Genomic DNA, 13377 nt, shown 5'->3' with positions numbered 1-13377 from the left:
TTTTTTGTGACTGTCATTGGTACAGATTGTCTCTTTGTGACATAGTACAGATTGTCCGTGATGTGGCACAGATTGTCTGACATGGTACGGATTAACATTGTGACATGGCACAGATTGTCTCTGTGTGACATGGTACAGATTGTCTCTGTGTGACATGGTACAGATTGTCTTTGTGTGACATGGTACAGTTATTTTGTGTGTGACATGGTTCAGATTGTGTGGTGTGGCACAGATTGCGTGCCATGGTACAGATTGTCTCTGTGTGACATGGTACAGATTGTCTATGCGTGACATGGCACTCAATATCATTTTGTGACATGGAACAGATTGTCTCTGTGACATGGTACAGATTTTCTTTGTGACACAGCACAGATTGATTCTGTGTGACATGGTACACATTGTTGCTGTACCAAGGTACAGATTAAAACTTCTCTGACCAGACATCTTATAGAATGATCATGATGTCTTATCTCAAAACGCTGGCACTTATTTTCTCCTGTTTATCTGTCTCAATTATCACATGTCGTCTCTTCTGGCACCAAGGGTAAGGATGAAGTGTGACACCATTAGAGTGATGTGTAAACCAAGAAGAAAGTATGTAACATATCAATGGCATAATGTAAGTGTGAATGCTTGCTTGTAGTGGAGACTGGCATCCCCTCAAGTGTCAGCCTTCACACTGATGCCGCAGCATTCCTTGCCCAGCTTCTCCTTGATGGCCAGACCACACAGTGCCTGCCTGCACACACCAGCACAGACCAGCCTGCTCTCAGACAGACCCCTCAGCACCCCTCCTCCCTCACTCACCCCTGCCCTAGTTTGGCTTGAAATGTTGGGGGTTATTTATAACCACCAGGGTGTATAAAAACAGGAGGATAGGTTTCCATGGCATAGCTTGAGGAAGCTAACCTCAGTAGCCAACGCAGGTTGTGGCGATGTCAGACAAGTGCACAAGGCTTTATCTAGACTGCCATGTCATATAGAACCAACCAATGGCCGAAAAACTGATTATTTGGCTCCTGTTCAACTTGCAAAGGGAAGTGGGGGTTTTTTTTGACAAAGATAGGAGTATGAAGACCTGGTGGGAGTGTGTTAGTGATGCGTGAACTGTAAGGTCTTGGGTCGGGTTCGGCCTTGGTCTTCAGTCTGACCAGGAAATATGTCGACCGTTACCATTATAAGTGTCTGTTGTGGATTTCTGTCCTTCATCTTATCTATTTATATGAAAGATTCCAGCCAAGTGATTTAATGAGATTGGTGAGAAAACACCATCAAGATTCCTAACATTACACATTTTCATCAAGTGATGCACCGTATGTGGATCTATTCGCAATCAGGACAGTTTTGCCCCCCTCCTTCCTGGGCCCGCTCACCCTCCTCTGCCACCACCTGGCCACCAGCCATTTCTTCTGTTTGGGGAGACAAAAAACTGTGGCCTGATGGGAAACTTGAGAACGAAGCTTTCAATCTGTCCATTCCATCTCTGGCAGCTAGGATGCTAAACACAGGCTGTTGCAGCAAGCTTGGGCAACAGCGTGATAGCCTGTCTGTGTCCCTGCCCTCACTGCATCCTCTCCCAGTCCTCTCCCCTCTTTGTCTCCCCCTCTTCTCCCCATCACCCCTTGGCCAGGCCTCCGACACATGTTCCAGGAGCAACATGTAATTGCAAGTGCACCACAAGATATTTCTGTCAAAGTATGCCGTCACACCCAAATGTACAGCACAGTTAAGGTCATCCTCTCTGTGTTCTGTGAAGCTGTTTATGAACTATCTGCTTTCCTTTAACCTTCTGCTGATACGATTTCAAGGGGAAGATTATATGATTTGATATTGCTAATTACTGGTCTTTAACAATTTGGAAACCTGACATCCATCCTTGTGTTACCATGCCAGCCGGCACCGTGAAGAGTGGTAGGGTGCATTTGCCATGTTGTAAGTCTTTAACACATGTGCAGTGTTGAAGAAATGGTAGTCTTGTTCATGTGGTGGAAAACATGTATTTTATGAAAACAGAATCCATCCAGATTGCGAAACAGCAAGCTATTCCATACCATCAGGATAATATATCTTGTTATAGGAGAGTGAGTAGAGAGGGTGGGTGAGTGTGCGGGTGGGTGGGTGGATAGATGGATGGATGGATGGGTGGGTGGGTGGGTGAATGGTTGAATGGTTAAGTGAGCTGGTGAATGTTTTTTTGGGGTGAGTGAGTGGGTGGATGAAAAGCATAGTTTATCATGGCTTTGAAAAGTCTTAAAGTTAAACATGAGAGAACAGCCTGAAGTGATGCTAGCTTTGGAGGTTACCACAAGACAGTATGTATGTTAACCATAAGGAACTGGAATACTGGGAAATGTTATAGGAAATTTAATAAGATATTTTCTTATCCTGACAATTGCAACATTTTGGTGCATTAGTGGAAATATTTGTACTAAAGTGAACTTTTCCTTGCAAATCAGCTCATGTCATCAAATTAAAGTCAGTATCGTGTCACTAATACAATCCTTATGTTGCCTAATAAACATTCATGAATGGTAATAGTGAAGACCAGTGACTTATTGTCACCCTAAAAGAGATTATCATTTTGTGAGTAAAGGAATGAGTTTCTCAGTGAATAACAAAGTTGAGCCTGTCGTATCTTATTATCCTCAATGTCAGGGACAAGAAACTGTAAGTCCTTTTCGAAATAGATGATGCTAGTATGGCTCTCGGTGTTTTCAGAAAAGAAAAGAAATTCATAAATATAATGTAACATCAAACATCCTAGTCATTTGATCAGATATTTCCCAACATGTTTTTGTATGAGAAGTAACACTGAGTGGCTTGTACAGCCATGGTCAGACTGCCCTTATCAGAATGGGTGATGGGTGCTTAATTCCTTATCTGTGTTGATGACGGTGTGTAAATATCCATTTGAATTGTTTCAATTTATTCAGAACTAATGAGACCTGTGTGTTTTGGAACCTATTATTGACCTCATCCAACTGAAAATAAAACAGAGGATGCTAGCCAATTTTATGAAATCTGTGTTATTTCATTGTATTTATGTTTGTTTCTGTATTTTTCAGAACCCTCCAAGTTTGTGTGCGAGAACTGCAAATCAACATTCAATTCAGCATGGACCCTGCTGCAACACGCTCAAAAAGAACATGGTATGAAGATCTACACGACCCCACCTCCCCCACTAGACATCTCAACACCTTCACCAAGACCAAGCACAGAGCATCGAACTCCTCCTTCTGTAATCAGCAGTGGGCCAGAGTCGCCATTTCCACACCCATCACCTTTCCCTCCATTTCGCCCCCCTCTGGAGAATGTCCAGCCCCCTCACCACGGCTCACCGCTGCCAATCAGCTCTCCCCTCAGTCCCTTCAACCGTCCACCACATGGGCTGGATTTCCCCCTTGATATGATGAACGAGCATCACCCCTTCAGGATGAGACCCAATCTGATTGGTTTGTCTCCAGGGATGGAGCATCATCATCATCATCATCCACCTCCTCTTCCTCCATTCAGCCATCCAGCATTTGATCCGGCATCCAGATCACGACTCTCAATGGAATCACATATTGATTTTTATTCAAAGCGATTACAACAGCTGGCTCATGCAACTCCTGTGATGCAGAAGCAAGGCCCTCCATTTACCCAGGCAGCATCTGTACTGACATCTTTGCATCAGCATCAACATCAACAACAGCAACAGCAGCAACAACAGCAACAGCAGCAACAACAACAAAATTCACCACAGATGCAAAGGCAGTCGCCTCAGAATCAACAATCGCAGCCCTCAAGACATCAGGAAGGTGTTCAAAGCCTCCCTCAAGATAGTATCTCAAAACATCTATCTCCAAATGCAAACAAGCCTCTCACTAATAAAGCTTGTGAATTCTGTGGCAAGACATTTAGATTTCAAAGTAACCTTATTGTTCATCGTAGGTCACATACAGGGGAAAAACCATTCAAATGCCCACTGTGTCCACATGCTTGCACCCAGCAGAGCAAGTTGAAACGCCACATGAAGACACATATGAATAAATCACCTCTGTCTGGTGTCTCAGGCTCCAATGCCTCCAACTCTGATGGCAGTGTTCCATCTAGTAGCAGTACACCAGATTCCAACAAGAATATCTTCCTAAAGCTGGATGGTTCAGGCTTTGGATTGGAGGATGAGGATGATGAAGAGGATGAGGATGAAGATGAAGACGAGGAGGAGATGATGGATGAGGACTTGGAGGAGGATGAGATTGAGGCAATGAACGAGGAGGCCGAGGAGGATCGGCGTGCCCAAGAGGGGCAGACCCATCAGGTTACTGCTGACCACATTGGTGAGGATCAGCAACATCTGGCTGGGGACCACAGCAACAACGACATGGACAGTCGCAGCAATGATAACCGCAGCATAGATAATCGCAGTGTTGATAACCCCAGTAATTGTTCAGACAAAGATCAGGGGTCAACTGATGGCAACTATGTGAACCACAACGGGACCCCTTCAGGGGCAGGATCTCCAGAGCTTAAAGATAAACCTCAGACGTCCAGTTTGCTCACTGAGGTGATGGAGAACTCTGGTTTGAAAAACATTCAACAATACAACGAAGCTTTTAGACAAGCTCTAGAAGAGAACAACTACAGGCATGACAGCTCAAAGGAATCTGACACTGAGAGAGAGAAGGAGGAGAATGGACGAAGTAGCAGTGAGGACCTCAAGAGAGAGTACTCCCCAACTCAGATGTCTCCCAGTGACAGATTCCCCCTCTCTCACCCACTCCACAGTGCTTTTAGTTATGGTAGTCCTATCTCAGGACCAAGTCCTATCTCAGACCTGCACCTCAAGCATGGCATCAAGCGAGAGCCAACCTCCGAACCCCTCAGCAACATGGAGGCTGCTATATATTCACGCTACTGGTTTCCCCCTGCTAATCCTCTGCGGGATATCTACCCTGCTCTCAACCCATTTGGATTGCATAGAGATTTTGGGAGAGAACAGAATGGCTTCAACTCGGCAGCAGCCGAAAGTGCCTTGAAAGCTCTAGGTATGCCAAAACCTGGCCCAAGTACACCTTCGTCTCCCGTCAATGGCAACCCTCTTGCTCGAAAAGATACTCGACGGAATGATACTTGTGAATATTGTGGAAAGGTGTTTAAGAACTGCAGCAATCTGACAGTCCATCGTCGTAGCCACACAGGTGAGAAACCATACAAGTGCGGCTTGTGCAACTATGCATGTGCCCAATCAAGTAAGCTCACACGACATATGAAGACACATGGGCGACTTGGTAAAGACGTCTTTAGATGCAAATTCTGCAATATGCCCTTTTCTGTGCCAAGCACACTGGAGAAGCACATGCGGAAATGTGTAGAAAGCAGACAAGCTGGACGGCTTCAAATGACAGAAAGTGAGCGTCAGGGACTTTTGTCCAATGGCGGTGATAGCCGATCTAGCGGGATGATGACCGATATCGAGAACCGCACAGGAGGATCGATGACTGATATCGAAACCCGCACGGCAGGAATGATAAACGACATCGAGAATCGTCCAGGACTGATGGCTGACATTGACGGTCGTCAACCAGGGTATCCAGACATGGATAGTCGTCGGCCGGGATTTCCAGACATGGAAAATCATCGGCCAGTTGGCTTGATGGGTGACATAGACACATCGGACACCAGTAGTACCACTGCTTCAAACCTATGATTGCTCACTCAGCGTAGAGACATTTATATCATACCTTGTTGATTATTGACACTATTGTTATTTCTTATTTTAAGATGTTTCTTTCTATGGCACAAAGTAACACTGATTATCTATCCAATGAACGATTCATGTATGAAACACTTGAAAATACTCACATTCTCTCTTCTTTCTTACTGCCATATTGATGTTAATGCTTACGATGCTCTCTGGTTTTGGAGTCTAAATGCCAAGTTATACTACAAAAGTAATCGGTCTTGTTTCTGTATGGTTGTACAGACTTGTATTCATGGTTTGGGGATGCTGTTAAAAAGTCATATTGCACAGGGGAGGGACTCCGCTAACCAACCACCATTCTTGTCTGTAGAGCGATACTGTCGATATTGGTACCAGTCCAACTTTAGCTGTTTGATAACTGTTTAAATGTTATGCACTGCACTTCATATACACATGAGACAGTAAGCTATTGAGTCACATGACCTGTTGATAGGTGTCCACGATAGCCCACATGAACGGTGTAATTTAGCGTGTTGGATGTTCACTAGACAGGGTTCTATTTTAAAGTACACTCTGTATGCCATGCAGTGGCTGAAATATGTTGAAACATTTCCATCACCTTGTTGTGACTTGTATGCATTGGTTAAGAACAAGATCAGCTATTTCACATTTAAGCAGAAATCTTGCCAAGAAATGTCAGTCTCCTGTGATCCCTTTCATGTTCAGTGATAAGTTTCTATAGAGCAGCTACCCGCAGAAAAGGGTCCTGAATTGTATTGATCACACGATTGTTAAGTGCTGTTTAGTGTCGCATTGATATCTATATGTTCCTAGTTTTACTGTCACAGTAGACTGTGTATCAAAGTGCTATGGCATGATTGTCTCAATAATTTTACTTGGTTAATCAATTAAGGGTTATCCCATCATCCGTAAGTGCTATTGTTGTTTTATTTACAACTTGTTGTTTGATAATGCCCCTGATTGTTAGTGCTGTTTTAAAGTTACATATATGAGATATTGTAGATTTTTATGTCTTGTTTTAACTGTCTTTATGAATTGGCAGTGTGTAAGAACAATGAAAAGAGTTTTGTATGATGAACGTTCCACTAGGGACGTAACGATACAAGGGATGAGATTGATACATATTATAATACAAAGATTGCAGGAAAATGTACCATTTTACAAAATTTAAATGTTTGAATTTTTCGTTAATTTTTTATGAGCACGTTTTGGTATTCGCTTTTTGATTATAAAAAGTTTCGGTGTCATTCATGTGACGATACAACCTTTAAGTGAGTGTTTATCATAGTAATGGCAGCTGTATGGCTGTGTTGTTCCCCATAGTTTCCAACATATTTCAGTCACACTTACTCTCCCACAGCAGCTAACAGTGCTAAGTGTTCCAAACATCGTTGCAACATCGTACTCATGTGTCTGAGTGGGCCATATTGACTGGTGCTTTGTGGGAGTTAGATTATACCGTTACTATTGTGTTAATTATACTAGAACCATAGTGCCTAAGGATTACTGTGTACAAAGATAATACACCTTTGGGGTTCTGGAAAACAATGTTTTTTTATGGCTTCGAAGAAGCCCACAAAATAGACTGAGTGAATGAGTGTGGTTATCCAATAGTGTAGATGTTATATTTTTTCTGTCTATTCTACAGGTAGAGAAAGATTTTACTCTTGCTTATTACCTTAGTCAGGTAAATTACTGACTATAAACCCATACCTGTGAAAATGACTAACTCTCTGAAAAAATATACTATACCTTGTTTGGCTTAAAGCTTAATGCAGTGTCGGATTGCCTATAGCTTAAAAAGCTGTTTGTTCTTAATGCTTCCATATGCAAAGTGAATATTTTCATCTGTTTGTGTTTCCTTGTCGAAGTTTACTTGAAAAGTAGGTCTGTAGCAAGCACTTGGTCAGTGCCACTAAATGTTCGGCCATGCGCACTGGGGCAGCTGATGGCCTGGAGGAACATTGGACAATTACAAGCAACACTGTGTCTGTGCAGGGGAAGATAACACTATAGTTGAAAACTATTGTTTATTGGCAGCAGAACTTGTTAAATTGAGTTGCCTTGAAAAAATGACATATGCTGAGGATTTTGCCAAGCCTTCGCCTACGAACAGGATTGTGCTGATGTTGAGAGGGCAATGTTTGTTGTGCCAGGAGTGTTTAGCAAGTCCTCCAAGAATGCCTGGACGTGATTGGCTGGCCGCTAGCATCGCCACCATCATTGTTGTTGTTGTCATCGACATGGAATTATGGTCCTTATGAAGCAGGGACGAGAAATGGTGATACTTTTTTAATATGCAACTACTGCCAGTCAGACTGGGATGCGCATAATGAGACTTGGTCCGGGAGCAGCAAGAGTGAAACTCCTGTACTCTAAGGATCATGAAGGGCTGTTGAATCCGGTGCGGTTTGTTTTGCAACTAATATACGGCAGCTAGTGAGCTAGAGGTGAAAGCATGTGAGGGCTTTTATTACACAGTTACCACTTGACAAACTTTGCAAAACTTATCAATTAGCAGTGTTTTAGTTACTTATTGCATGGTTAATGTGTTGTTGGCGGTGCAGATGAGCATATGACTGCAATTATAGACAGTGTATTCGCTATTTTGTATTGAGCTTGAATGGCTATAGCTGACCCTTTCACTGCGGCCTGGTGCAGTCTAAAACACCCTGGACTTCTCTGTCCGTGCAATACGCTATTTATTGCATTATTGCATAGTATTCTTTGTTGGGCTAAAAGCTGATTGGATAATGTCTGTTTTTTGTATAATTAATTTCAGACCAGTCAAACCTTAGATCTGTGGGAGGAAAATTTGAATCATGTTTCTGGAAATTGAAAACCAGAACTGCAAAAATGAAGAATTTATTTAAAACCTTTTTTTCAAGTAATGTGTTCATGATAGTGATTCAACCTTCAGACAAAAAGGATTGACTGGTGTGATAATTACAGTAACTACACAAGTTAAGATTATTTCGGTGAAGAATTACAAAAAAAACCTTGTTATGTTTTCAAAATGAACAGCAACAATTTGGTGCCATATATATGTAGTAAATGTACAGGAGACTAGGCTAACCATTTGCCTACATGGTGGTTTTGAATCCTAGAACACTGGTCCAGAAGCACTGGAGGATGGAGTAGAACAATAGACCACTAGAAATAGTTTATTTTTGATGCTTTGTGTTGATATTTATCAAGTTCAGCTGTAGTATCAGTCCGGACTGGATGAGACCACAAGAGGCGTCCTTTGTCTGATACTAGGGTTGTGTCCAATCCTCTTCATACACACTATAAATGTCCGAGTTGTGAAGCTGTATCATTTGGATTTGCAATGACAAAGACATTGCCTGCTCCAGAAGAATGCAGTGCCAGCAGTTCAGTACAAGAACCAGTGTCATCTGTCATCCACTATGAGAATGCAGCACGAAACGTTCGGCCTCTGCAAGATTGAAGCACCATCTGTTGTCCACGACAACATAATTTGGTCAAGAACCAGACGCAGCATACGTATTGTAAAGAACACAGTGCCATTTGTAGTCCAGTATAGTTCTGCGGCGCCATCGGCACTGAGAATGAGACAGCAGTGCCATCAGTTGTGTATCATGAGTCCTACACCGTCTGTTGTCCAGTTCATGAGTTTAAGACCGCACCTTTTGTGTAGTGTGAGGACACTCACATCTCTACTGCGCTGACTACTCAATTCATGTGTATAAGGGTTGTCCTGACATGACAAGTTTAATTCTGCAAACTGTTGGGTTTCGTTTTCTCCAAGTGCCATACATTTATCACTCGTCAATATATCCATGGCTGAGGGGGGTTCCTTTGTTCCAAAACACCTTCCAATGGTTCTTCTTCAACGTTTGTGGGACATTTCATTTGTTAAAGAAAGATTTGTAGCAAAATGTCCGATTTTTAAGGACTTTAAATTGAACAATTTATGCGGGTGTTAATGATGGATGTTTGGGATGATGTAAGCTAAAGATTGTTGTCCATGATGTAGAAGACTGCATTTTCTTGATGAATTTGTAAACAGTTTACTTCAGTGTAGTGCTGCAAGGTTCTGTTTGTTGTTTTCTATGTGGACTTTTTTCAGACAAATTAATAAACTCTCAAACAGTTAAAGGCTTTGAAATCTTAATTTGAACCAGAAAGACATTTTTTGTACAGTAAATTCACTTTTGGAACTGTAGGTCCATTTTCTAATGTTTTACCAGTAAAACCAATATTTGGACAATGTTTACTATGTCATTAGTGTAAATGTAATTTGACAGGTTTCGCTTCTTATTAAATCCCCAAAACGGTGTGAAATTCTTTTGCTTATAACTTGCAAACACTTGTCTGTTTACAGAATGATCTTATGTATGTTTCTTTTGTAATTCTGATACAATCAGACAGACTACTGGGAATGTTATCTCATTTGAATAGATATTTAAAGTGATTTTTAAAATTTACAGTTGTTGTACAGTTAAGACGTTGTTTGTGTTTTCAGTGTTAAAACTCAACTTTTTACGCATCAAATGATTGTTACTGATCACTGTGAGAGAGAAATTTGATTGAATACAAGGGTCAAGGACAAGGTTTTTGCTACATTTATTACTGGCGCCATCTTGGGAGAATCCTTTGTAACATTTAATCGGAATTTGCATGGTTTACTTGAAAACTGAACCTAACAATGGTATGAAATGTTGCATTTTTTTTCAATATATTTCCCTAACATCTAAGCTCATCTGACCTCTTCTTTAACATGTTGAACTTCGGATACCTTCTAACTTGTATCGACATCATGACACGATTGTGTTTTTCTAGAATTTCGCTTCCGCTGCTTCTGTAAATGTTGCATGTCCCGCCCCTCCCCCTGTCTGAGCCACGGGGGGTGGGGCAGTGTCTAAAAGGGGCCCTGCTCCTAATCTTGTTACATACCATTCATTTGAATCTTGAACATTTTCATTTGTATACCGTGTGTAGTTTTGCTCATGTTATTTAGATCCAGATGTAACATAGAGGGTCTTGAAACGGATTGAAAATGGCATTTAATGAATTATTAATTACAATTTGATTCCACTGTAGTTTCGTATCTTTCTTCCTCATTTCTCCCCGGTTCCGTTATTCGGTGTTTCCATACAGAGAATGAATATTCAAAATACTGCTGCACGCATGAAGAAAAAAACATACCCATTCAAACAGTTTGTTTTTGGCATATTTGGAAATTGAGAATTCTGACGGTACACATTTTCAAGATCATAGCACTCTTAAATCTGAATTTCATAGCTCAAGTATAAGCATGTAAAAAGCCTGAAGATGATTGTTTTCTGTATGGGACAAATAGTTTATGTATTACATTCAGTGTTTCTAATTCATAATATGTATAGCCTCCACATCACACTTGTGTAGTACCATCCCATGTGGTTAACTAACTTCGTGGATTATGTTCAACAGATTGACTAACTGAACACTTAACAAGTTTAATATTAGGATTTAACTTGAGATAACTGGAGAAGAATTGTAAGATGTATTGACAAGTTGTGCCACAATTCTTGGTAAGCCAATGTTGTTCTACCATTCTTGGTAATGCCAGTTTGGTTGTACAATTCTTGGTAGTGCCAGTGTGGTTCCTCATTTTTGGGCAATCCCAATGTGGTTCTACAATTCTTGGAAATATGAATGTGGTTCCACAGTTCCTGATAATATCAATGTGGTTCCAAATTTCCTTGCAATGCCAATCTAGTGGGCTTGGAATGGCCCTGTGTAACATGAGAACATGTGATGCTTTTGAAGAAGAGCTTGTAGTGCTTCTATTCCATATTGAGAGATTCTGGTCTCTGAATGTTGTATGTTACGTGATCTATAGCCCCCAGCAAGTCACTTTATGTTTTATCTTCTGAGCATCACATGTTTTTCATGCTAATTATATTGTAGAAAACACCATCAGATGAAGGAAAATGTCCCATGGCTGTTAGTCTTGGCATTGCTAATGGTAACAAGACACCTTTTAGGCAACTACAGTGATTAGTACTAGCAAGGGTTTTTGATAAAGGCCAGCCAAACATTTGTAATTACAAAACTGACATATAAGGACATGACATGATCTCGCAAAGAATTTAAACCAAGAATCTACAAAAATGTCTCAAAATATCAATTGTATCAGTGTATTTGGCCTTAGGTTAGATTTGGAAACATTGCTAAATATCAATAACCTGCAGCATTTTATAATGAACAAGGTCAGATGCACACTAGCCTCTGAAGCTGGAACTTGATCTCATCATGCATGTATTTAATTCTATATAGCAAATCAGAGAGGTGGCTCCAATTTGAAAGTTAACTATAAACAGCAGAATGATTTTGCTTCACTTGGCTGTGTCTAATTCAACCAACTGTGACTATATTAAAGGTAATGTTAAGAGTTTTGCTTTTCAATTATTCATGTGGACTTGAAAAGGTCAGATGTCTTTGTCTACATTGGCCATGAAGAATATATAGGTTTGATGTTTCCTTCACAAGATGGTGGGTTCTTCTCTTCCTCTGATCTCTGTTTGGTGAACCCAGGATGAATGGGGCATCGTTGCGAGGGTATTGTCAATTTGAACAATTTAGAAAGTCTATTTTGAATTGTACTTGTTATTAAACCTCACGTTTTGGCGGGAAATACATCAATTTCTGTGATGTGGAGCTGATCTTACCTCCCTTATATGGCGAATATTATTACGTTTTAGTACCACAACTAATGGAGATTTTATGCAAAGAAAATATATATTATTTTTCTTTAATTCTTACGGCGTTGTTACATCTTTTTTTAATTTTCCCTCTTGTTTGAGATGCATAGTTTCTCACATTGACCTAGATGAAAGTGCTAAGCTATTCTGTTCTCCTCCCTGTTTCGCTCGTGCCTTTATTTATGACGTGACCTGATCGTACGTACATGTGATGTACTACTATTAGACCGGCTTAATGTACGTATTTATGACGTGGATTATCACTTGTAATGACAGTACATGGTACTCGTATACTTCAATAAAACTCTGTCCAGGACAACAAATGTAGCAATTGGTTTTGTTCTATTTCAATGTTTGTAGATATGTGTGACCACCTCTGTGGATAGAACGTCTTCCGGTGTGCGGGATGTCTGTGGTTCGATCCTTGCTTCGTCACACCACAAGACGGTTGTTGTTACGGTGCCTTGCATTCGGCTATTAAACAGGGGATAAATAAATCGTTAGTCGACCAGTATACTGGCGCAGGGATGAGCGTGTGTGTGGGTATATCCATCTTAAAACATGCATATTGGTTTAAGCCCTGGCATTGGCCCCGACTACCGTCCACGTTTGCACCTGCATACATGCATTGCAATGAATATGTATCTGGGTTATAATTGGTCTTGGGAACATGTTTGTGAGAGGTGATAACGGAATAGGGCGATCAGTTCCAGTGACCTCGTAATGCACGCCATCGCATGCTGATAGGGTAGATCAACGTTTATGTCAATCACCTGATTATCTAGTACAGACCCGGAGTACTTCTGTCTGTTGTCACATAGCTAAAATATTGCTTAGAGCAGCGTTAAACAGCAAGCAAAAATATACATGCAGTTATCCTGAGCACAACCTGTCGTTTGACCTTTATCTGCAGGATGGATGTTTAAGACGTTGATCACAGAATGGCCTGGTCCAGACTCG

The 13377-nt window shown here is 41.1% G+C and overlaps 1 protein-coding gene across 1 annotated transcript in view; it reads left to right on the top strand.

The window, feature by feature from the left end:
• LOC137293427 (B-cell lymphoma/leukemia 11A-like) overlaps window positions 1-12744 on the top strand; it is a 68323-nt gene extending 55579 nt beyond the window's left edge. The window contains exon 3 of the mRNA XM_067823958.1: window positions 3066-12744. Within this exon, the coding sequence (XP_067680059.1) occupies window positions 3066-5692 (2627 nt within the window). The 3' untranslated portion in view covers window positions 5693-12744. The remainder of the gene's footprint in view (window positions 1-3065) is intronic.
• Window positions 12745-13377: the final 633 nt, after the last annotated feature.

Source organism: Haliotis asinina, chromosome 8 (assembly GCF_037392515.1).
Source record: "Haliotis asinina isolate JCU_RB_2024 chromosome 8, JCU_Hal_asi_v2, whole genome shotgun sequence".
In the NCBI taxonomy this organism is placed as follows: domain Eukaryota; kingdom Metazoa; phylum Mollusca; class Gastropoda; order Lepetellida; family Haliotidae; genus Haliotis; species Haliotis asinina.
Note: the sequence above shows the minus strand (reverse complement) of the source record. Positions and strands in the feature narration are given on the sequence as shown.